Source organism: Chelonia mydas, chromosome 2 (genome assembly GCF_015237465.2).
Source record: "Chelonia mydas isolate rCheMyd1 chromosome 2, rCheMyd1.pri.v2, whole genome shotgun sequence".
NCBI lineage: Eukaryota > Metazoa > Chordata > Testudines > Cheloniidae > Chelonia > Chelonia mydas.
In genome coordinates this window covers 174,704,581-174,729,783 of record NC_057850.1, presented here as the reverse complement: position 1 = coordinate 174,729,783, position 25,203 = coordinate 174,704,581, and the positions used below count along the sequence as shown (strand labels likewise).

At 42.3% G+C, this 25,203-nt stretch overlaps 1 protein-coding gene across 3 annotated transcripts in view; it reads right to left on the bottom strand.

The window, feature by feature from the left end:
- Nucleotides 1–16,807, bottom strand: part of HERPUD2 (HERPUD family member 2) — a 30,224-nt gene extending 13,417 nt beyond the window's left edge. The window contains exons 1-4 of one of the 3 annotated variants that reach the window (XM_007065884.4): nucleotides 14,805–16,807; nucleotides 14,231–14,583; nucleotides 6,385–6,462; nucleotides 2,104–2,217 (exon numbers count right to left, since the gene is read on the bottom strand). In XM_007065884.4, coding sequence (XP_007065946.1) covers nucleotides 2,104–2,217; nucleotides 6,385–6,462; nucleotides 14,231–14,377 — 339 coding nt within the window. In that variant the 5' untranslated portion in view covers nucleotides 14,378–14,583; nucleotides 14,805–16,807. The remainder of the gene's footprint in view (nucleotides 1–2,103; nucleotides 2,218–6,384; nucleotides 6,463–14,230; nucleotides 14,584–14,804) is intronic. The other 2 variants (XM_037890063.2, XM_037890062.2) reach the window with 2 other exon arrangements.
- Between the last annotated feature and the right edge of the window lie 8,396 nt (nucleotides 16,808–25,203).

Genomic DNA, 25,203 nt, shown 5'->3' with positions numbered 1-25,203 from the left:
GACTCCAGAGAGACTGCTGATGAACCCAGGAAGCTGAGTAGCACATACTGCCTCCTCAGCCGCCCCGAAATCTGAATGGGGCATATCTAAAGCTCTGGTTCTTCTTCAGGAAGAGATGCTGCAGCTTTTCCCGAGCAGCTTGGGGTCTGGGGAAGGGGAGGGGAGGGGAGGCGTGGCGGGCCCAGGACTCCTCCAGGCAAGTGGGGGGCTGGCTTCTCCAGCCGAGGGGAGGGTGCGCTCAGGCCTCCGGCCAGCCCAGAACTTCTCCAGCTGGAGGGGGGAGGGAGGGGAAGGGGAAGATACTCGGGGCTCCTCTGGGTGGGGGGAGGGAGGCTTGATGCTCCTGTTGGGGGAGCGGGGGAGACATGGGTGGAAGGGGTGGAGCCGGAGGCTAGCTTCCCCCAAGCGGGGGCTCTATCTGCTGACCATGAGTTCTAGTGATGTGGCTTAGCCCTCTGGCAAAGTCACAAACAAGTGTAAACCCTTCTGGGGTATCAAAAGTCCAACTGAAGAGAGCCAACGAAGAAGAAGATTCTTTTACCATTTGGGGGATTCTCTTCAGCCTGCTCCCTGGGCTCTAGTTCCTAGCCCCTTCCAGGGCTACTTCTGAAAGACCTTCTGGCTCTAGGATAGAGCAGTTGGCCCCCAAGTTCCCTGGAGTATGCAATCTTCCACAGATGCTAACTCAGAGCCTTCCACAGGAGCCTGCCTGCTCCCTGTGATTCTACACCAGAGTGATCTCTCTCTGTCCTCTTATGAGGCCCAGCTGTCCATTAAGCTATCACCTGACCCCTTATTCCTGCCCTCTCAGGCTGGGAAGCAACTAATTAATTACAGCAGGCCAGCCAGTCACCCTGACACTTTCAGAAATGAAGATCAGAATGCAGGGTGGCAAGTTTTCTAGTATAACCAGCCTCCTGGACTAGAATTTGGCTAATACGTACATAATTATATTAACTTTCATAAACTCCAACTCCTAATATTAGCTTTTAAAGTACAGTGTTTAAATATTAGAAAAACCCATCCAAACTAAACTAGCTCTGAAGAACAGAAATTAGAACAAGGTCAACATGCCACAGATGTCAGTATGGAAACAAACATCTGTGCAACCCCATCTGTCCGCAACAAAAAGCATGCAAGAGATAGTTTTACCTACTAGAGTGACAACTGAAGAACGGAAGAAAGAAAGAATGATGGATAAAGTCCCTCTGCTTTCTGATGGATACTTTTTCTACTAGATTAGGAATCTGGCACTGTGTACTAACATGATTTAAAATAATTACTCTGCAGACAAGCATACAGGTAGCTTATAAAGCAAAGCAATAAGAGTGGAAGCCAATTATTTCAAAAACTATAATATAAACCTAGACTTTTTGAAAAGAAATATTTACAAAATCCCTCTGAAAAATTCATTGCACTCAAGTATTGCCCAGAGGTTGGCTTAAGGTATTCAGCTACATGAGGAAGTCCCAATCTGTACGCTGTCTAGTGCAGGTGTGTCAAAGAGGGGACAAACTTGGCCTTCCAGTGAGGTGAGAATAAATCAGACAGCTGGTCACTGCCAAAGTGCTGTTTTTGCTTACTGATAGTCAATCAACAGAACACAGGTGACATGTGCATATGTCCCAGCTAACCCTCAACCCTCCTGGAAAAGAGTCACATTCCCACCTAAGGAGAGGAGGCAGGAGGCTCACCATAATGAAGGAAAAGACGACTCTTAGAACCATTTTTACCTGCTATTCTATCACAGCCAAATACAGTTAAGAAAACCCCCACTTTCAGGCTCCAGGGAAGGATTTTTTAAATATAAAATACATAGCAGTTTTGAAGTCACAAATTTCATCTTCTAATGAAGACTACAGAGATTTCAGCATTGTTACAGTTACCAGAACAGGGTTCATGTTTTTTTCTATTACAATTTTAATATTTGAAGCACTGCCTTTGAGTTTAACTGTACAAAACAGTTTACATAAGGTTGTTTTTACACAATATTTTGCACTTTCATTGTATTGCTACCAGGTTTTAAAAACTAATGGGAAGTGCTGACAAAAAAGACCATGATCAAATGAGAATCTCCACTCCATATCTCAAAAAACAACTCACTGAGCTGCTGCTGGATGTCGATGCTCCATGACACACAGAACTGGTGCTTGGTTTTGGAGAACTTGGGGGGGTCCGTGAAGTACATACTAGATGAACCATATGATATTCATCTTGCTAAAATTAAAGAAATTGAAGAGTTTAAACAACAGTATTTCGGAAGTTTCTAGGTTAAATGGGATTAAAAACCTACTTTCAAAGTAAACTCACAATTAATAGGGCAGCATGATGCAGAATCTACTAGCCATACACATCTAAAACTTAAGTCCACTATGACAGAGTTCCACGTTTTGGATAAAGTATTTTCTTACCAATTCACTGTATCACTATGCACAATAGCGTACGTTCTGGCATATAAATGTCTCTTGTCCCTGCCTCTAGAACTACAGCATGGTACAATGGGTATGATACCAAACTCGGAAACAAGAGACCGCATTTTGTTTCTAGCTTTGCCACTAACTCATGGTGACAAGTCATTTACTGTTCTGTGCCTTAGTTTTCCCATCTGTAAAATAGAAAATATGCTCTTAAGTGGCTTTGAGATGTGTGAATGAGTGCTAAGTATAATTATTGCAGTCAAACAGCAAATACTCAGTACTTACGTAGTATTGTTCAAAGTGCTATACAAACCTTAGTTCTGACCTACATGAGGTACAGAAAGTATCTCCATTTTATTTGGGGAAACTGAGGAAAAGAGCTATAGTGACTTGCCCAAAAACCATGAGTCACTGGCAGAGTCAGACTTGGAAATCACCAGTTCTTGATTTGAGCACAGAGTTGGATTCTCCAAGAACATGCTGTTTCTCAAACACGGATGTGATAAAGACTGCTCAATTTGCAGGTATCTATTTTATTCCATATGAAAGAAACCACTAGAAATAAATAGCTTAAATGGATATGGCCATGGCTATTTCAGATGTGCTGTGACTAGATTCAAATTGCACTGTGGGGTTCTCTCAGTATTCACATACAATAGCCTGCCACAATTCTGAAGTCATGCTGCAGCGCACACCATGGCACAAATAAAATGTGCCATTATTATAATAGTTATCAGGATAAGTTTAGAAATATTTTATTTTTTAGACAAGGCTAAAGCTTAGAACGTTAACCCTAAATAGCCACATTTAATTCTTCAAAACAGCCAACAGAAAGGTTGCTTTTGCATCACATTCTCCATTACCACCTTTTTTTTTCCTTCCCAATCAAGCAAACATTACCACCCTGATGCTAAACCCCAACAAACACCACTCCCGCTCTAGAGAGACAAGGTTGGTGAGATAATATCTTTTTATTGGACCAACTTCTGTTGGTGAGGGAGACAAGCTTTCAACCTTACACAGAGCTCTTTTTGACCTGAAGGAGAGCTCTGTGTAAGCTTGAAAGCTTGTCTCCCTCACCAACAGAAGTTGGTCCAATAAAGAGATATTAACTCACCCACCTTGTCTCTCTAATATCCTGGGCCTGACACAGCTACAACACCACTGCATACTCCCACTCTAGTCAGCTCCATTCCTAGCCCCAGGCTCCTCTCTTGCTTCTACTCCCTAGCAGGTAGGTTCCTTCCCCTGCTATTCAGATGTGTCACATTCAAAGAGCAGTGGAACTTGACCAACTTACAAAAATAATCTCCACATTGACTAATAAGGTTCCTCCCATACAGGTGCAACTTACAGAATGCTTGACATTATAGCATGTTCTTTCAAGCTTAGTATCTGTGTGGCACTGACCAATGGCACTGCCATCACGTGTTATACTTATACACAACTGTACACAGGTTTTCAGTGTACATGCTCAAGAAGTTCCTAGATATCTCAACATGTGCGTAAGTACTATTTTGGACAACTGATGACACTCCATGTCAAGAGAGCAAAATGTCAGACAAAAATTTCTGTAGATATTCATCAAATCCTTAGCTGATATCAGAACAGATGGCTAGTCAGACAAAGTATTAGAGACCATGAGCTAAAGATTCGTTTCTTCAAAATCTAAAGCAATTGATGGCACAAAGATTTTGGGAAGAAGAATATGGTGAACAATAAAGAATATTTCACTTACCGTCTATCACAGCTTTTATTTCCCTTCCTTCCCCTCCACCCCCTCGCATTACAATCTTTTCTTAATTAGACTGATAAAGATGCCCCCAACTCAGTTCTGGGGTCATACAGGGATACAAAATTCTTTAAGTAAAACCATTTGATGTACAGTAGCTGAAGACAGTTATGAAAACCTTTGTAGAATCAGGTCCACAGGGTGAGCGGGGTTTATTTATATGGGCTCTTCCTCCAGTAGATAAGCATGGCTTGAATTTGTGTATCAGAGAAAACAGGATATATAAACTCATCTATGCTTATCCGTAATCCATAAGCCATGGAGCTACTGTAGATTTTCAGGGCACGGAAAGAATTGTATTTGTCTAAACTGATTCAGACCTTTAGTTGTTACTAGTCAGCAATCACAGAAAATAAGGTTTTTGCACAAAGAGTAGATGCTACAAATTTTATGAAATGAGAAAAAAATGGAATAGAAGATTTATTGCCAGTAAAAATACATACACACATACAGTTTTCCACTGATCCTAGTCATAATCTACTTAAGTTTGGTGGTATTGGATCAGATACAAGTGATGTGTGCATTTCAAAAATTACCTTAAATCAGGAGAGAAACAACACTATGAAGCTGTTGAGGTTTAAATTATATTGATAGAAATTTTTTTCAAAAGGATATTTGTCAATAGATATTTCACCTTAAAGCTATGCTAATGATCATATCTCCAGTATTTCAGGATTCCTATCCATGCTACCCAAGCTGCCTCATGGTTTTCCATCTCATCTTCAAGTAATATGACATCACACTGATTTAAAGGTTTAACAGTTGAACACACATTATTTGACTATTCAATGACCAGTTTGTTTGTTTTGTTTTGTATTTTAAAAACCAGCTTCAAACCGACTGAATGGCTCTTCGGTTGCATTTTCATAGCGCTTCTTATCAGTAGATCAAGGAATTTTACAAATGAGGTAAGCATTATTATCCCTGTCAGACAGAGAAACTTTTTTTCTGCATATCAGGCATATCCTTTTAAACTGCAAGGGTTGATAAATACATTGATTCAATACTTTAAAGAATTCCAGGAACAGAAGTTAGTTCATCCTCACTGATGTTCAGGTATTGCCTATTAAATGGTTTGCATGTTTTTATTACACAACAGTCTATTCCTTTATCCCAACAAAATATCTTCAAGTGAAATCTTTACTGCTTTCTATGCATCCTAACCTCAGGAATGAGACTAAACTAAATGTATTACGGTTTCTACCACAGGCAAAATTCAGAGATTTTATTTAGAGTTCCTGGTACAAAATAATCTCTCCAGCACATCATTCTGCTCAGTGCACTAATCCTACACTATTCGCATTTGATCAAGTTCCTCCTGCCTGATGGTACTGAAACAGGCTATTCTCTCCAGACCAAGGACTACAAATTTTCTATGTTTAGATACTAAGGACTAAGACACACTATGTTTTTTCTCTTTGAGGCCTGAGTTCAAATTCAGTTTAGCCAGAGTAGCCTAAAATTAAACTAGTAAAACTAAATCAATCTGTAAGGTGAACCAGCAGAGAGAGAAAAAGGTGCACCAACCAATTTAGTACTATCAAGCCATCACATGCAAAACATAGCCAGCAGCAGTTAAAAATGTTTAAAGGTTAAAACCAGGATAGGAGTCAGGATACTATGCAGAAAGACTTGTTAAAAGGTGCAGATACACATTTCTACATATGAACAGCCATGTACTACTGTCAATTTAAACAAAGAACTCCCATTTTTGTCCAAGAGTTCTGCTGTGGATTGAGGGAAGCATATGACCCTATAAATATAATTGCTTTCAGATCAATACAAAACTCAGCATTGTGGTGAACGTATGCAGGATCCATGCTTCAAAATTGCTGCAATTAAACTTATGCCATCACACAACAGCGAAGTTAGCACTTGGGCCAGCTGTCAAAAAACAATCATTCTATTCCTCATGCTACTAGCTGAGAATTAATGCAAAATATTCTACCCTCTCCCACCAAACCTCTCGCAGTCCTTCAAAAAGCTCTACTTCCCTGCAGAGGGACATGAATTTTCAAATTAATTTCCCTGAACACATTTAGACTACGTGTAATAAAATGCTCAATCTCAATATAAGAATGAAAAGTTGAAAGTTAAACAATGCAAGTTTAGAGTCCTATTTCCCCAAACAATGGTTTTACTTAAAATATCATATGGTGTTGATGTAAAGCTTACTTTTCTGAGAATATCTTTCAGCTGCAGATGATCAGGAAGCAGTCTGCCAGAATACACCAGTCTCTGATCCTTTGTAGACTACAAGATGGGACAAAGAGAGGAATTTAGCTTTTTTTCCAGCTGTACAGATTTACAGCTGGAAACATTTGTAGATGAAAAAAAATCCCTTGCAAATTCCCACCACCTACTGTTAGTCTGCAAAACACATTTCAGTGGTTTTGTAATTTCAGCTGTTATGGAAAATTGCTGGTAGTGCATAACAAAAGGTGGGGGGATCCAGGTGTGGGATGAGAGGGTTCTGTGTTGGGCAATCTGGGTGTGGGTGGCTCAGTGAGGGGATCTGGGTGTGAGGGAGATCTGGATGCACAGGGGCTTGGGGGGGGGGGGGTTTCTACCTGCAATGGTAATGGTACTCTGCAGGAGGGTCCAGGTGAAAGTGGGTGGGGCTCAGCAGGGGGGTCCAGGTATGGGGAGCTCAGTGAAGGATCTGGTGCAGCTGGTTTGGGCTCAGTGGGGTGGGGATCCAGGTGCAGCTGGTTGGGGATCGGGGTGGCTCATTGGGGTGGTCCAGGTGCAGGGGGAGTGAGGCTCATCAGGGGGTTCTAAGTGCACGGGTGTGAGGCTCAGCAGGAGAGTTTGGATATGAGAGGATCTGGATGCACAGAGGTCAGGCGGATGGGGAGCAGCTCCCTCTATAGGGATCGCTCCCCCTGCAGCTGAGGAGCGATGGGTGCAGGAAGCACCGGGGTGGGTTGGTGGGGAGGTTTGCAGAGTTTCCTACAGCTGGGGGAGAAATCTGAGGGTGGGTATGACACAGCCCCAGATGCCGTGCAGGGGAAGAGGGAGTCCCATCCTCCCCAGCCCAGCTGGGACTAGCAGCTGAGCCTGGCAGAGGGTAGGAGCCACCACCCAGGTCTTTCCCAGTCCTGTGCCCTTCCCCACAGTGATTTCTCTCTCTGCCGGCTGCCCTGGGCACCTGAAACATACTGCTGGGGATGGTAGCATGACCGCTCTTGTGCCTTCCCTTTGTTTCCCTGCAGAAAAATGACTTTCTGACTGGGAAACAAAGAAATCTGTGGGGGACAAATTCTGTGCACGTGCAGAATTTTCCCAGGAGTAGAAAGTATATGTGGGAAACCAAGTTACACTACTACAGCACCCAATGTGATTTTTATATGTCACCATTGGTATCAGGCACTTTATGCAGAAAAAGACACCCTTTGGTCTTACCTTTGCTGGTAGGATCAAACTGTTTTAACTGAATTACTAAAATCATGCTATAGCCTTGGTGAAGTTCACAGTATGGTTCCATTTACAAGGGCAAAACGCAACTAGTTTTAAAAGTTTCAGGATACCACTACATCCCTGAACAGCTTTTCTAGTTTAGATGGGCCCTGAAGCCTTATCTACAGTGGGGTTTTTTTTTTTTTAAATTCCCCACCTTTGCTAACTTCACTTGAACAAGCACAAGCAACATTAAGAATCCTGGGGTTGAAAAGTTTATAACTGGCAAAGTTTTTCAGCACATCTAACTCAATTTGGACCAAGCCTTGCTGACATGATGCTTGATATAAACCACCCCTTCCCATCGACTGAACCTGTTATCAGTGTAAACATTGCTTAAGATTCTGCATTTCTTTCCCCCTTAATATGCAGCTAAGTATACAGTCTCATATACAGGACCAAAGATCCTGCTGAGATCCAGATTTCTAATGCAAAATAATATTTTAAATCCTTTGAGACCATCTTTATATGTCACAGTGCAGCAGAAGGCAATACACTTTTTTTGTTTGTTTGTGTGCAATTACCTTTTATAGTCTCCCCTGTAATTTAGCAAACTGAACCCCGGATACTACACTGGTACAATTTTTCTTCTGGAATAAGCCACATCACAACAAACATTTAGAAGAACACTGGGCAAAGAATTAGAAAATGTACTGCAGTGTACAGTCCTGCCCTATATTACCTTAAAAAAAAAGTTTCCTTCCAACTCCAATTTCTGATGTACCAAATTCAATACAGTCACACTAGAAGGTCACAGCAGCATATCAAATATAAGCTGCCTCAAAAAAAGAAACCCATCGGTGACAGAGAAGAAAGGCAAAGTTTACTGTAGGGGCTATGGGTGGAGAACATTAGACATAAATGTACAAAACTAGTTATGTCCTAGTGCTACTTAGAAGTACAACCCAAACGTGGAAACTGTACTGAAAAATAATGACAAAACAAGTCCTAAGTGCCCTCTTCACATTGTAGAGTCCACTTTAGGTTACTAGCAGAAGACAGTAAGTTATATTGCCCAGTTGGTTATTGGCAAACATGAGCAACTTTTTCCTGTATTGTAGCACACTGACTACATTCTTTCCACATTTCACTGCTAAGACTAATTTCTTTCCAGAAAACATTCATAATTTGTTAGTTTTACTCTCCATGCTTACAGTGCCCTTGGCCCATCTTATTTAATTAACATTGTTTTAAATACAGCTGAAAGAAAGGTGTTTGTTGTATAAGAACTTCAGTGAACATAGCATCCTATTGTTACAAAACTTCGGCTTTCCACATCACAGAAACAAGCATCACAGGAACAGAGTTAACTACCACAGCAAAGATAGTACAAGAGACCATATTTTTGTACTTACAAGATTTAAAAGTTCTTTGGAAACAGACAAAAATCATGTCACAAGAAAAATACCACAGAGGATTTTTAAAGAACCCAGAGGGCTTACCTCATAAGATTATAATGCAACATTTAAAAAAATAGTTTGTCCGAAGTATACAGTATATAGCTTGGGGGGTGAGGGGGCTGAAATCCCTTAAAATGGATAGCAAGCCAGTACAAGTTGCTTTCTATGTTTTTTTTTTTTCTATGAGGTAGTCTCTCCTGCACGATCAAATACAGGTGCCCTGCTTTGGTAACTTTATATAAGAAGTTCTAATACATGAAAATTTGTTTTACATCATCTAGTTATCAACTGCCTGCTCAAAAGCTATATAATTAACAAACAATAATTCTCTGACATAATCCTTAAACTGAGTAGATTCTTGAGACACACCTAGAATATTTCTGTCTAATAAAAATCCAATAAATCCCCATGCACAAACTTAAACACGTAACTGCACTTCTAATCAGCCTATGACAGTAAAAAACATTTACATGTTGAGAATGACATGAATATTTGCTAATCTGAAGTCTCTAGTTCAGTAATTCCTAGTGTGGTTTATTCCTTTCTAGTTTTGCTTCTCCAAAAGACATGCAAATATTTTTGCTGAGTTTATTTATACTAACAAAAAGTAATATCTGGAGCACTATTACAGAGCTCAATTTCTCAACACTACTGTCTACTTTATATAAGTAACATACGGCAAAACCATTTCTGCACTATATGGTCAGAGTTATTTATGGCTAAGAGTAGAGACAATTCTGAGGATAACGTCTATACAGAATTTGGTAATGGATTAAGTTTTCTAAAGGAAATTCCTCTGTTTCTCGTTGAGCATCTCTTTTGTGGGTGGTAGAAATTCATGTTTTTGACCCACAACTATGGTTTTTCCCATCCCATTTTTCCACAAAAATTTAAATTAAAGTCCTTCAAGTGTGACTATTAAGAAAATATTGTCATCAACCTAATTTAAGCTTTGCCCCATATGCTCATAAATCATTTACTCCAAAAACAAGGTTACTTCACTCAAAAACTGCATTAACATGAAGTTAAGGTTGTTAACATCCATTCCTAAATAAACACTAAAAAAAGAAGATGCCAAGTTTGGATTCTTTCATGAATAGAAATAACCTTTTTCATACACAAGATATCAGTACTCAAATACAAAAGAAGATAGATGCATGCACTGTGATGGTTTGAACCTAGGATCTACGATGCTAGAATAACCTTTTGAAAGCACAATTCAGTTTTTTTCAAAGTATTTACACCTACAAGTAAACTTATCTATTTAGGAAGTTGTAATTCAAGTGACTTGCCTATAAAAACTGTACTAGTTTAAATCTGTTTAAAATGTACACTCACAAATCAATTTAATCCTCACTTAAATCCATTTATCTTAATTCAGTGAATTAACAATGCAGTCTAGACTGATTTTAGCAACCGTTTAACTGGTTTAAGAGCACTTAAATTAGGAGTTTGCACTGATTTAACTGGGACCTTTTTATAATACTATAAATTAGTACAACTGTTCTAATACAGACAACACCTGAGTCTTCAAAATTCTGGGTCCTTTGCATCATAAGTGGGTTACTGACAATCTCTTGCTCTTCGCTTCCCATTATGCTACCACATGAAAAAATACCCAAAAGTTAAAACATGAATTAGAAATGATATATTAAACTTATGACAAGAGGCAACACTCTTGATTGTGAATCAATGTTGGTTAGTCTCACATGTTACTTTTATTTTGTAATAATTTCATAAATAAAATTTCTTTCAATGGCTGGTAAACCTAAGCAGGGGGCAACACATTTATCATTTTTAATATGCCATAAATAAGTGTATGAATTAACTAGTGGTATAACAATGACCTACGAGGGTCATATAAAACATCTTGAAAAGTTTATAGTTAATGAGTAAGTGATGGCAATTGATTTCTCCTTTCCATCACTAACTGAAATTTAGAGAGGAAAATGTTATGCCGAAAAGCAGCACTTGTGAACTGGTGCATTATTACAAACATTAAATTATTTTATTTCTAAATCTTGTTTTTCAAACTTCTACAGTCACTAAAGACCAAGAAAACAGTATCAAGCATTTTTATTTTACAAAGTTTTAGTAGTGCAAAAATTTAAATTGAACTTGGAAAAAAAAATTAATTTCTAGAACTCATTAGTAAATTAAACCTTTCCAAGCCTACATATAGCTATGATAAGTTTGAACAGTTTTACCCAACTTTTATTAGGGGGGTGGAGAAGAGAAACAGCCTCTAAAACCCGAATACTTTCCATGATGTTTTATAGGACACCACAGATTTTTTTTTTTTTTTTAAAGTCTCCTTTAATCTGTGACCATCAATCACAACCAAAAACATATGCAGTAAATCCCACTCTGACACTTGAACTTGCTGAATTAGTTAACAGTAACTGTATATAAGGTACAATGAAATTCTCAACACAAAAAAGCAAAACTGATTAAATTAGCATTCTTCCCATCCTCTTCAACCCAGCAGGGAAACATATTTAATAGGTCAGGTAAAATTTAGGCCTGGTCTACACCTAAAACTTAGGTTGACCTAGATATGCCACTCATGGGAGTAAAAAAATCATCAAAGCCCTGAGATGTAGCTAAGCCAACCTAAGCCCTGGTGTAAACACCGCTAAGTTGACAGAATTCTTTGATTAACCTAGCTGCTGCATCTTGAGGCAGTGAACTTACTACAGAAACAGAAAAAGCCCTTTCATCCCTGTGCTAAGGCCGGGTCTACACTTAAAAATTAGGTTGACCTAGCTATGTCCTCCAGGGCTGTGAAAAATTTCACACCTTGAGCACCATCGTCAGGTCAGCCTAACCTCTGGTGGTGCAGATGTGGTTAGATCAATGGAAGGATTCTTCCATCAATCTAGCTATACCACCTCTCTAAGAGGTGGATTATCTACATAACAGAAAAACCTCTTCTGTGGCTGGAGGAAGTGTCTACATTTAGGGCAGGTCTACACTACGGTGATGGACGCTCTGAGATTGATCCACCGGTGGTTGATTTAGCAGGTCTAGTAAAGACCCGCCAAATCGACTGCAGATCGCTCTCCAGTCGACCCCTACCCCCGAGGAGAAGACTAAGGTAAATTGACAGCTTTTCCCCTGTCGACCCCCCACGGTGTAGACCCTGCAGTAACTTGACCTAAGGTACATTGACTCCAGCTACGTTATTCACATACAATGCTACAATGACATAGCTGCAGCTGTAGAGCAGACATAGCTTAAGTCTCCGGGTAACCAGAGACCCATTGAGAAGGAATTTATTACTCAACTAGAATAAATGTTTTTCACTAATTTGCTCAGTCCCCTAAAAAAGTAATGATGCAATGCATATACATTCTCTTATGCATTAGAGTTGTTTCCTAAAGACTAATTCAAGTCTCTGCCTATATGAGATCTGGGGAAGATCTGGTGCGTGAATACACATTTTAGGAAAGTGTTTTCTATTGATGAAAAAGTTGTAACCAATCAAAGGTATTTTTTCATTTCCTTTAAAATGGACATGCTCCTTTCATACATTTTATCTATTAATTATACTTTCACAAGTTTTGCCCTCAGGGTATTTACTACTCCAACAGATGTAAGTACAGCTTTATCAGTTACAATATAATCATGTTGTAAGCTAGATAAAAAATGATCTGCACATGCCTGACAAAGCATATACAACAGTTCTATTTTCCTTCCAACTTTAATTCCTTCTCAAAAAATTTAGACCCTCTTTTCAAACATGAAACTACAACAATTTTACCACTAAAGCAAAATCCTACAATTGCACTTTTTAAAGGAGACTGATAAAGCAGCTGACCATTTTATTATACTAGCTCTATGCTAGCCATTTGCAATACACACTCATTCTTTGTTCTATTCTTTCCCCAGTATTACAGTAGCACCCAGATGCTCCAATCAGGCCTAGGGCCCCATTGTGCTGGTGCTATACAAAGATGAAATAAAACTGTTCATGCCTCAGAGAATTTAATCTATATAAGTTTCATATATTCACAGAGTTTAAGGCCAGAAGGGACCATCAGATCATCTAGTCTGATCTCGTGTATATATAACAGGCCCTTAAATTTCACCCAGTACTGAATCCTTTAACCTGTTTTCTACAGCATCCAGTCTTGATCTGAAATCATGAATCCAAAACTTCCCTTTGTATTTTTTTCACTCATTTAATCATCCTCACTTAAAAAATATGTATGCCTTATTTCTAATTTGAATTTATCTGGTTCTTCTTATGCTTTTCTCTGCTAGATAAAAAGAGCCCTTCAGTATCCTGTACTTTTCGCCCCAGGAAAATACTTATACAGTGTAATCAATTCACATCTCAATGTGCCTAAGAACCAAATACACGACTTCCTGCACATTTTAAATGGAAACTGAATAGCAAACAAGAATCATTCTGGACGTATTAAGAATGCACTTAATGTATTTGAACCACCAATTTTTGTTTTTTCCTTAACCTTATAGGCGCTACAGTTCTTTCATTGCGCAAAATTTGGAATCTAATAACGTTCCAGGTTCTTTCAATCTACAAGTCACAAAATTTCTTCAGAAGACAACAATAAATAATTCTTAGTTATAATACTTTCCATTTTTACTATCAGGACAACCATCATCCACTTTTGCCCAACAGTATTTGCAAGAACAGCGAACATAGCAATGGTCTTCAGTGTTCAGAAGAGTGGATTTCTAAACTAAGATTGGAGGAAAGGGGAGAGAAGTTTTACGCTCTTTTTAAGCTTTGTCTTCACATCGTTTAAGCATTCCTGCAGCCCATCCCTTCCATAAATATACTATATCTTATGTGAAACTTAGTAGTACCCTCCCCCCTCAAAAAAAAACCCACCTCAGAGGCCTTCCGTTTACAGAAGTTTAGCCAAAAACATATACTGCTCTAGTTAGCCTAGAGATCTAACTAACTAAATGCACTGTGCTCTGCTTAGACCATGAAAAAGGAGGAAGATACTGAATATGCTTCCCGTTTCCCCAAAACATAAAAACAACTGCAAACATTACTTGGCTTGCCAATTCTTCAGGGCAGGGACTTTTTGTATGTGTGCCATACCAAGGACGATGGGGCCCTGATCACGGCCCCTAGAAGTTGCTGCAATATAAAACCCATAGGACCGGGGCAGGCAGCGACTTACCGGCTTACTGGGGTAGACTTTGGAGAGGTGAGTTTTCAGTTTGCCCACGGTCCAGTCCAGGAAGCAGCTGATGGTCTGGTCGGTGTATTTCTGGTTGGGCGCTTTGATGATGAGGGTCACCGGGTGACCCACCAGGCTTTGGTCCATGCTGCTCGCACGGGCTCGCTCTCTCTCCCCGCGGGGCGAAGCCGCTGAAGCTCGACGGCCGGGGCCGGAGGATCAGTGTCCGGGGGCGAGTTTCACAAGGAGGCTTCGGCCGCCCATCCCCGCGGTCTCGGTGGGAGCCGCCCCGGCAGTACAGGGAGGCGGGAAGTAGACGGGACCCCGACGAGCCACGCCAGGGCGGTGTCCGCCTGCGGAGGGGGAAAGAGGGGGCGAGTTAGGGGCGTCACACACCGACCCCCCTCCCCCACGCAACAAGGGCCGCGACCCTCCCCCCCCGGGGGCCGGTAACCGGAGCAGAGCGGGGAGCCCAGTGACTGGGAGCCCAACCCTCGGGCGAGGCCTGGTCACACTCAACGACCCCCGAGGCCCGCACCCCGCCGGCGGCAGAAGGGCCCTGACCCGCCCGTACCGAGCCCGGCGGCGGCTCGGCTCGTCCCGGAGCTGTTCCGCTGGCGTAAAATGGAGACCGGAAGTGGTTCGCCTCCCTTCGCCTGCGGCGCCCCGTGCGCGGCGCCAGGGGGCGCTGGGGGGTGGCGGCGAACGGAGCGTGCGCACTCCCCCCGCACGGAGAGACCCCGGCAGTCCTGCAGGCCTGCTCTTGTCCAAGCCGCGGCCGCACCAGCCCTGTTGGGGCCAGGGAAACCCGGTCACTGCGTCTTGGCGCCACGGAGACGGGCGCCCCCTGCTGCTGGGTGGCAGCAGGGCCTCAGAGGGGCTGTTCACACAGGCTGCATCCAAGGCCTCTGAGAACTGAGAACGAGCAGCGGGGCACCTTCGCTGGAGCTTTCTGAAGTGGTATCTGCTCTGGGACGGGGATGAGGGAAAAGCCCCCGCTCGCTCCAGCCCCCAGAGCTCCATAGCGTCTGCAATAAGTGTTTGGCCTTTGGCTAGTGCTCCGCGCCGGGGGACGGCTAGGTACTGTCATCATACAAACAACAGCAAAGACGTCAAATACAACGGACTGTGTGTCAGGGGAGCAAACTGCAGCTCTGTGTGCTCCAGAGACATTTGCACCAGCAAAGTTGTGTCCACCTAATTATTATGCCAATGCAAATTTCTCTAAGGCACAGTGGGCAGGCTGTGCTAATATGACCAATGTATCAAATGAAAGTTTACCAGGGTCCCTATTACATTAGTTGAAACCTTGCTTTGCATCCTTGTGACTACCTTGATGTAGTTATACCATTGCACATTTTGCTCATGTATACAGGGTTTGTGACACGATGCGAGTGGTCAGCAAACCTCATTGTCAGTATGCCATTGAACAAAAAAACTTCAAGAATAGACTATATGAGGGGTTCTCAAACTTCCTTGCACCACAATCCCCTTTTGACAACACAAATTACTACACAATCCCAGGAGCGGGTCCAAAGCCTAAGCCCACTTGAGTCCTGCCACCCCAGGCCGGGGGGAGGTGTAAAGTCCAAGCCCCACCACCCTGAGTGGGAGGGCCAAACCCAAAGCCCAAGGGCTTCAGCCCCAGGAGGTGGGGCCTGTAACCTGAGCCTTGCCACCCAGAGCTGAAGCCATCAGGCTTTGGCCCTGGGCAGTGGGGCTCGGGCTTCAGTCCTGGGCCCAGGCAAGTCTAACACCAGGCCTGGTGACCCCACTAAAATGGGGTCCCAACCCACTTTAAGGTCCTGACCCACAGTTTGAGAAGCCCTTGACTATATTAAAGGGTGTATTTTTCAAATAAATTAAAATAATTTTACCTGTCATAGTGTGATACAATGTACCCATGTCCACAGCCTACCCCCTATTGTAATAATCTTTGTACAAAGTATGCCTTTTGAGGTATTATTTGAAAACTCATAATTTGCTCGTCATTATTTTCCTGGTAAAATGTATGTGACAATATTGTAGTTGAAGTTATAAGATTCCACTCTATGGTGTTATTAACACATGTTCTAAACTGAGGTTGGCAAACAGGTCTGTCTCAAACAAGGAAAGGAATGCGTGCGCTGCTTAAGTTGCATTTAAGCAGTAAACTGAGTCATCAAGCAGAAAGGGAAACAAAGGAAGCTCAACCTTGTGTGGAAAAAGCAGCAGAGAACTTCCTTTGTCTCCTAGTACCTAGCTGGAAACGTTTTTCAAGAAGGGCACTGAAAATACAAAAAAGGAGGGACAAACACCCCAGTGCACCCCCACTCTGCCCATTGCATTCATAGTACCTGAAGCGACAAAGAAACATTCTTTGGATCTTGGAAGAAGGGATCCTGACCTAACAAGTATGGTTAGTAAGACTGCTGAAAGCATATGCTGAGAAAGCTTTGCTTTGACTTTTACATAGTTTGTTAAGTTAGGCACAAGTTGCGTTTTTTCTTTATTTTCCTTGTAAACATTTCTGACACTGATGCCTCATTACTTATATTCACTTGAAATCTCTCTGTAGTTAATAAACTTGTTTTATTTAGTCCAGTGTGTTTAAATTTAAGTGTTTTGGAAACTCCATTTGGGGTGGCAAGTTGTGTACATATTATTTCTATTAAAGAAATAATGGACTTTATATAAACTTGTCCAGGAGAGGGCTTGGCAGTACAGGACATACATTTTGGGGGGGATGTTGGGGTCACCCTGCAGTATAACCAAGGCTGGAGAGAGCCAGAGTGCAATCCAAGTGTGGCCGGCAAGCTGCAGTTACACACAGACGCTCAGGGTATGGCTTGCATGGTGGAAGGTTGTTTGTGAATGGCCCAGGTGGGAACTCCTTCAGGAAAGCATCATATGGCACCCAAGGTTACAGGGCAGGGGTGACATAGCTGCTCATTAGTCTAGATTGTATCCTGGTATGTCACACAGACTTGTACAGCTCCCATCACTGTAACACATGTGATCAGTTCACAGTCTAATATATTTAGCTTCATCGCATCTCTGTGAGGGGGGGATAACTATCATCCCTTTACTGATGCAGAACGGAGGCAGACAGAGGGTGACTTGCCAGAGGTCTCACAGGAAATGTATGGTACAGCAGGGACTTTAACCCTCATTTGCCTAGTCCCAGCCTAGTGTCATAACAACTGGACCATCTTTTCTCCATTTCAGTTTCTGAGAGAACATCCTTTTAAATAGTATGTCCTGATTATAAAAAAATTAAAAATGGAATAGTTTTTATGACCACCTGTTACTGTTGTAAAGGAACTCTACAGTAAGAGACAACCTGACTGACTAGACAGGAAAACAGTAAATTGTCTATAGACAAAAGTGCTGTCAAATACATATTATAAACAAACTAAGGAAAAAAAAGAGTTTTGTTAACTTTTTGCAATTATAGTAACCTTCACTGTAACTATAGAAGGTCCAAAATTTTCAACCAATATTTTTAATTGGCAGTGTCACTTTAATGCAAAGGAATTACACCTTTGATGAATCTCAACAGTATAAACAAGGACTGTAACACAGAAAGGTTTGCTAGCATAGAGGTGAGCTTCAGAAACTACAGTGCATACAGAAAGAGGTGAGAAAGGACCTCATCAAATAATGCAAAACACTAAAGGCCCAATTCTCCCATTGAAATCAAACCAGGATCAAACCACCATGGCTTTGAAGTTTTGCCAAAGAAAAGCAAATACATATACAACCTTATTTTTGACATTTATTGACTTCTGACTATTTATTAGTACAATCTTAATGTTTAATATAGTGTTTCATATGGATTTGAAATTTGTTGTCTATAGCGCACATTGACCTTGTCTTCATTTATCATGCAGCTCATTGGGTCATAATGGGGGCCATAAGATATCTTAATGGCATTTTCAATTTTAAATATTTTCAAAGCATGACCTTTATTTGTACATCCGCAATCATTTGTACTTGCAATTTTAAATATACTATCACCAGTGAATGCAATTTACAAGCACCACTCAAGCATTTGTGCACAAAAGGTATAGTACGCAAAGACCACTTGCTAGTTATGTATGCGCAAAGATGCATGCACAAAAATAAAAGGCAAATTTTGGCTTAAACCTTTTTTAATATGGACACGTTGTTTGAAGATTGGCCACTCCACATACATATTACAGGCTGAGAACTTGAGATTTAGGGTGGTTAAAATGCCTTCTGAGCCACTACTAGAGAACAGGAAACTCTCCACATAACTCCCCTGGAAATTGTACACTTTGATTGCCCAATCCTTCAGAGAGCTGAGTGCTGGCAGACCTCTGACAGCACAGAGCCCCACTGGATCAGGGTCCACTTATGGAGAACTCAGTGGAGGACTGGGGCATAGGAGATCAGTCAATAAAATAGCCTAAATATGAATGTACATGCCAGGCAACATGCTACCAATATACATGATGTAGTATTATGAAGGTATATGTCAAAAGGCTATTTGGATTTACATAATTGTTCTTAATATGGATTTGTACTTGACAAATCTAAAGTCATGTTGAACTTTTGGGTAAATATGTAATGTCTTATGACATTACTGTGGTCCAAAGGGAAACGTATCCATTTAAAACACTTTTAAAATCTTAAATGGATAATGTAAACACTTTTCTTTTTAAATAGAGAATAGAGAATTTCTACATTAACTAAATTACAACATATCCATTTGCACAAAATGAGAAAATCAAGAAGTTATTCCAGATTGAGTCTCTTTTCTATTCCATGTTTCTTTATACCCCTCTCATAGATTTCACATTCTGACAATTTGTGGACCATGTTGTGGCTTTATTACCGTACCTTAGAGTAAGTCAGGTTTCTCTCAAGAGGACTTTTTAAAAACCCAGACCACAGGCAACGACAACAAGGACGCTCCTGCACCTACCTCACAGCAAATGGGTTGTGAAAATAAGGGTCAAAAATCACTGAAGGAATTTGTGTTCTAATCTTGATCTCATACATGAGACACTTGATTCTCTCCAGGACACTTTGAGTAACAGATCAAGGAATTTACATTTTGGTTAGTAATTGGAAAAAACTAAAGGTGGCTTCCTTGGGTGGAAAAATGACTATCCTTTTTTGCTTCTTTACGTTGAATAAGGAAAGACTGAAAGGTTTAGGCTTTAAAAAAAATAAAAAAAAGTGAAAGGTGGTGTTCTGCTGGGTTTTATAAATTCAGGTCTCATCTGCTCAGAAAGGGTCTATAGCAGTGGTTCTCAATCTTATTTGATTGCTCCCCCCTTCTTTTTGGCTTAAGTAATTTGCCCCTTTCCGCTCCGCCACACAGGTATATATACAAACAACAAAAATCATGCAACTCTAAATATTAAAAATAGTAAGGCATTGACTCAAACAGAGCTATTTAAGTATATAGTCATGTACATTTAAGTGAGATACTGCTTACTGGCATCACACTGTTGTGTGGAGCAGAACAATTCCACAAATTGCATGAATGAGCCAACAATCCATTGTAATAAGAGACAAAGCAAAACTGCGATTGTGGTCCATGCTTACAATTAAATGTTCACACTGCATTGTAGCAAACAGATTAATGTACAGAGGGCAACGACTTTGTTTTATCCTATTCAAGCTTAACAGAAATCCATCAAAATGCACAGCGCCATCTAAGGACCTGATGTGTCTGGAGGAATAGCTTTGCTAGTTATTCACTGCTGGGAGTAAAATGTGTGCAGTAAGGTTTTTACCCCTTAAGCTTCTCATATCCACCCAGAATACATTTTCCACCCCCTCCCCCCCCTCAGTTTGAGAACCTCTGGTCTATAGCATTGCCTACAGTAAGGAATTTTACACACGTGCATACAAGAATTCCCTACTGTAAGCAAGGCTGTAGACCCGTCCAGAGCAGACAACACCTGATTTTCTTTTTTAAAATAAAAGCCTTTCAGGCCTTGTTTATCCAACATAAAGCAGCAACAAAAAGTACACAAAGCAATTTTTCCATCCATGCAGGTCACATTTAAGTCAGAGCCCTTGGGTAGAAAAAGCTCTGGTGGCTTCCAGTGTTTTTATCACCACATTAGTAGGATTGACTAACAAGTTTGGCTACTTATCTGAATCCACCAACATGCCCAGAGGAAATAAAACTTGACAATCCTGATCTTTCTATGATAAAACAGAATACAAACAAAAAAACAAGCTGAAATGAACCCTTATTTAAACAAATGTTAAGAAAAGACTCTCTCAGTCCTTCAATAAGAAAGCTAAAAAAGGACAAATCCCCATATTTTTCATTTTCAGATCACCTTTAAGAAAATTATTAAGGCCCCAATTCTGCAATAGGTAGCATGAAGACAGACTGCAGCACACATGTGGAGTTCCAGCTGGGTACAAGGGGCTTCGTGTGGTTGCAACATTCCACCCAAGTGCTAAACATTGCAGGATCAGGACTATAGTCTCTTACTGCGCATGAAGACACTTTTACTGCTTTGGGGTCCAATCCTTAAGACACCTAGTATTGGATGTAGCACTTACTACCATGAGTAGTTACACTGATGCTCTGCAACAAGTTTTTGCAAAATTTAAAAAGTAAGTCTCACTAGAAAAAAAATGCATCATATGGAGAAGGATTGAAATCATAATCTTTGTGCCCAAGGACTTCATGCCATCTGGCTAACAGCACAGGGATACAGAAGGGTTACAGAAATCCCTTGTCACACTCTGTTCTCCCCCCCTTCCAGGGCAATGGCAGTCCACTGTTCAGCCACTTCCTCAGTGGCGAATGGGGGCAGGGTCCCAGGCCCGCCCACTATTCCCTGTCCCAGCCCAGGGACTCTGAAGATGACAGCCACGTGCTGCATTCTCTCCAACCTCATAGTCTACTTCTCTGGGCCACTTCCCCACAGCCCCAGCACCTTCTCTGCCCTTATCTCAGGGCTTCAGCATGCCCACAATCAGTCATGAGCTTGCTCTCGCTCCCCCTGCGCAAGCTCTGTCCAAGTTGCTAGCTGCCCTCTGCCTGCAAGGCAGCTAGTCCTCCACCCTCCTCAAACTCCAGGGAGTGACTGACCTGTTCTGCCCTGCGGCTCTTCTTATATGGGCCTGTCCGGCCCTGATTGGCTGCTCCTCGTAGCCCTCTCCAACTGGCTGTCTCCTGCACAGTCTCCCTAGTGTCCTCCCCAAATGGCTACCTGTTGTGCAGCCTCTCTTTGTGGGCTAGTGTGGGGCAGATGCTCCATCACAGCAGGTTATTCCATAATTGTCTAGTATGGAGTTTCTTGCCCCTTCTTTCGAAGCTGGACATTGTCAGAGCAAGATTCTGGACTAAATGGTCTATTGCATTATAGTAATTCCTATGGACCCACTTGAGCACTTACATCACAATGCATGATTCTTAATAATGCATTTGCATAGTAATAGCCTACGTTTGGCCTTTGGGCTTACCATGTATTGAGAAAAAGAAATATAAATTTTTTCAGAATAGCACCATTCCGATTGTAGGTGTTAGGTCTGATGCCTTTCCAGACTAGAGAGTGATTGTGAAAAGGTAGACACTGTCTAGCTTCTCTTTTTAGAGCTGAGTTTTACACTCCTATTTATTATTATTTATACGACTGCCCCCCGGAAGATTGCTGAGTTCCATATAGACAGAACAGACATGTCTCTGTACAGAAGAGTTTATAGTCTGAAGCCCTGTTTCTGCAAGTGTGAGCGTGCCATTGTGCCTGTGTGGAGCCCCACTTGACTCAAAGCGGTAACTTCACACATGAACAGTCCCACTGAGTTCAATGGGTCCACTTGCATATAAGTGTTTGCAGGATCAGCACCTGACAGGTCTGGAAACAGATATATTCTTGTGTAGTTATAATCTGTGGTTTTAACACAATAGCCTAAAAATTATATCTGGCTGTTGTGGTGCCATTTTTGAGTGGAAATAAACTACTTTTACTGATCAAGTTTATATCCTGCTCCTGACTACTTCTGTCTGATATTTTTCTAGGACAGAAACCTGTGTCAGCCCAGCACATACACTGTGGTAGATACGTGAACTCCCCAGCGTGTGAGGATATTCCTGTAGCCCAGGGATAGGCAACCTATGGCACATGTGCCAAAGGCGGCACACGAGCTGATTTTCACGCTGCCCAGGTCCTGGCCACCGGTCCGGGGGGCTCTGCATTTTAATTTAATTTTAAATGAAGCTTCTTAAACATTTGAAAAAATCTTATTTACTTTACATACAACAATAGTTTAGTTATATATTATAGACTTATAGAAAGAGACCTTCTAAAAACATTAAAATGTATTACTGGCATGCGAAACCTTAAATTAGAGCGAATAAATGAAGACTCGGCACACCACTTCTGAAAGGTTGCCGACCCCTGCTGTAGCCTTTTAGAATAGCATGTTATTTGTCTTTAGTATTCAACACTTACTTTCAAGTCAGTTTAAAAAGTCCTCAAAGATTAAAGCATTAACAATGAAGTGAGTTTCATCAAACTTTTAATCATATTACAACTGTTGCTCATATGGTATGGAAGATCACACAGTATTCTGAGAACCCCTGACGGAGGCTCATGGTCATCTGCAACACCAGGGCATGATAAGATATGTTAGCTATGAATATCTTTGCTTTTCAAAATTTTAGAAAGGCTTCAATATATTTTCTGTAAGCGATGGAGATCACACACCGTAAAAAGGAAACCCAATCTCTGCCAAAGTTGTCACAAAGAAAGATGCAATTTTCTGACAGCGACACTTCAAAGTCAAATGTCAAGCATATAATTTGGATGCCCCAATTCCAGTGAAGTTCTTTTTCTTTTACAAGTGAATTTAGGTCTCTTAAAATGTAGTAACATCTGCAATCTAAAGTGACAGCACTAGCAGCTGCAGTCTATCTACAGCGTAGTTACAGCACACACAGTACAGCAGGTTTCCCAACACGAACGGTCTAGAACTGAGAAGGTACATTAGGCTCCATGCACCATACAGTTAAAACCATGATTCTGTAACCAGTTAGAAGGTGCATTCAGCTTAATTGGTTACTCTGGACAGTTTGTATCCACTTAGCAGTTTTTCTAACAGCACAACTGTGTTTTTGCATCCATACCTAGCATTCGGCCTGTTTTCAGGAATGCATTCTGGAATACAACTGTCTGAATTAAGAACTAGGGGGATATTTTTTTCAGAGCCCAAATCCACACAGTTTCTGCCTAGCAGTACGTGATTTTTAGTAACCATTTAGTATTATGGAGACCTTCCTGACATTCTCCAGCTTCTAGGGGCTGCTGTAATAAAAACTACAATAGTTCATCAGTGTACACTCTCTTCACATTTTTAAGGCTCTCTTCATACGCTTAAGGACTAGAAACTTTATTTTTAAATGAAAGATTCTGCAGAACAGATCTGTGGCAACAGGTGCATCCCATGGCAAATTCTATAGCAGAGAATATATGGGCCGTGTTGAACCTGGAATCAATGCTCCATTCATAACTACCACTCTCATCCCCATTCATGCTACGAACAGCTCTCAAACAAACACAGTAAAAAATCTTGCACAATTCCTGAGTCAGGCCTCATGTTGCCACACTGCTTAGTCGGCTTATCTTTACTCTTGTTCTCCATCAGCTCATCCAGTTTGGCTTCCCTGCTGTCCACAAGATGAACTGGTTCAGTGGTGAGTCTAGATGCAAGCATCCAGTCTAGCACTTTCAAGAAAGGAACAGACTAGCCACTGATTTCAGGAAACCTTGTTTAAGTCCTTCACTTTATGGTATTGCACTTCCATGGACTACACAACAGTTCAGCTGATTATGCACTTCATGACATACCTTTGATTGTATCTGGCTGAATCTGAATCTCCTCTTTGGACCATTTGTTTCAGCTTTTCCACTGTCAACAGGTGGGAGTTGTGGTTGCTTAGGAGCTTTTAATGTGCAGCTATCCAGACAATGGTATGTTCGCAAACAGGGGTGAAAGATTATCAAACGCTTATCGGTATGGGGGCCCAGCTCTGGGGCCACGTAAGGGGCGGGGCCTTGGGCGGAAGGGGCAGGGCGGGCGGTCAGCCTCCCCCAGCCAGCCCATCTGCGCTGCCTAGCCCACCCCACCCAGGGCTCTGAAGGCAATTTAAAAGGGCCCGGGGCTCCAGCCGCTTCTGCAGTAGTGGCAGCCGGGAGCCCCGGGCCCTTTTAAATAGCCAGCCCCGGGGCAGCTGCCCGTTTTGCCCGCTCCTGTCAGCAGCCTGGAGGTGAGGGGGCAAAAGGGGCAATGATGTTAAAGGTGGGGGTTGAGCTGAGGGGTTCGGAGTATGGAAGGGGGCTCCAGGCTGGGGCAGGGGTGCACAGGGTGAGGACTCCAGATGGGGGTGCAGGCTCTGATGTGGGGCCAGGGATGAGAGATTTGGGATGCAGAAGGGGACTCCAGGCTGGGACTGAGGGTTTCGGAGTGCAGGAGGGAGCTCTGGGTTGAGGCAGGGTGTGGGGGGGTGTGAGGGCTCCGGCTGGGGGGTGCGGGCTCTGGGGTGGGGCTGGCGATGAGGGGTTTGGGGTGTAGGAGAGTGCTCCGGGCTGGGACCGAGGAATTCAGAGGGGGACCGGGGCTGGGGTAGGGGCACGGCGGATGAGGGCTCCGGTTGGGGGTGCGGGCTCTGGGGTGGGGCTGGGGATGAGGGGTTTGGGGCATAGGAGGGTGCTCCGGGCTGGGACTAGGGGTTCGAAGGGTGGGAGGGTGGGATCACGGCTGGGGCAGGGGATTGGGGCACAGGGAGGGGGCCCCAGGGGTGCAGGCTCCAGGCGGTGCTTACCTCAAGCAGCCCCCGGAAGCAGCAGCATGTCCCCCCTCTGGCTCCTACATGGAGGCGTGGCCAGGTAGCTCTGCGCGCTGCCCCATTCATAGGCGCTGCTCCTGCAGTTCCCACTGGCCGCGGTGCTTGGGGCGGGGGCAGCATGCAGAGACCCCTGGGTGCCCTTACA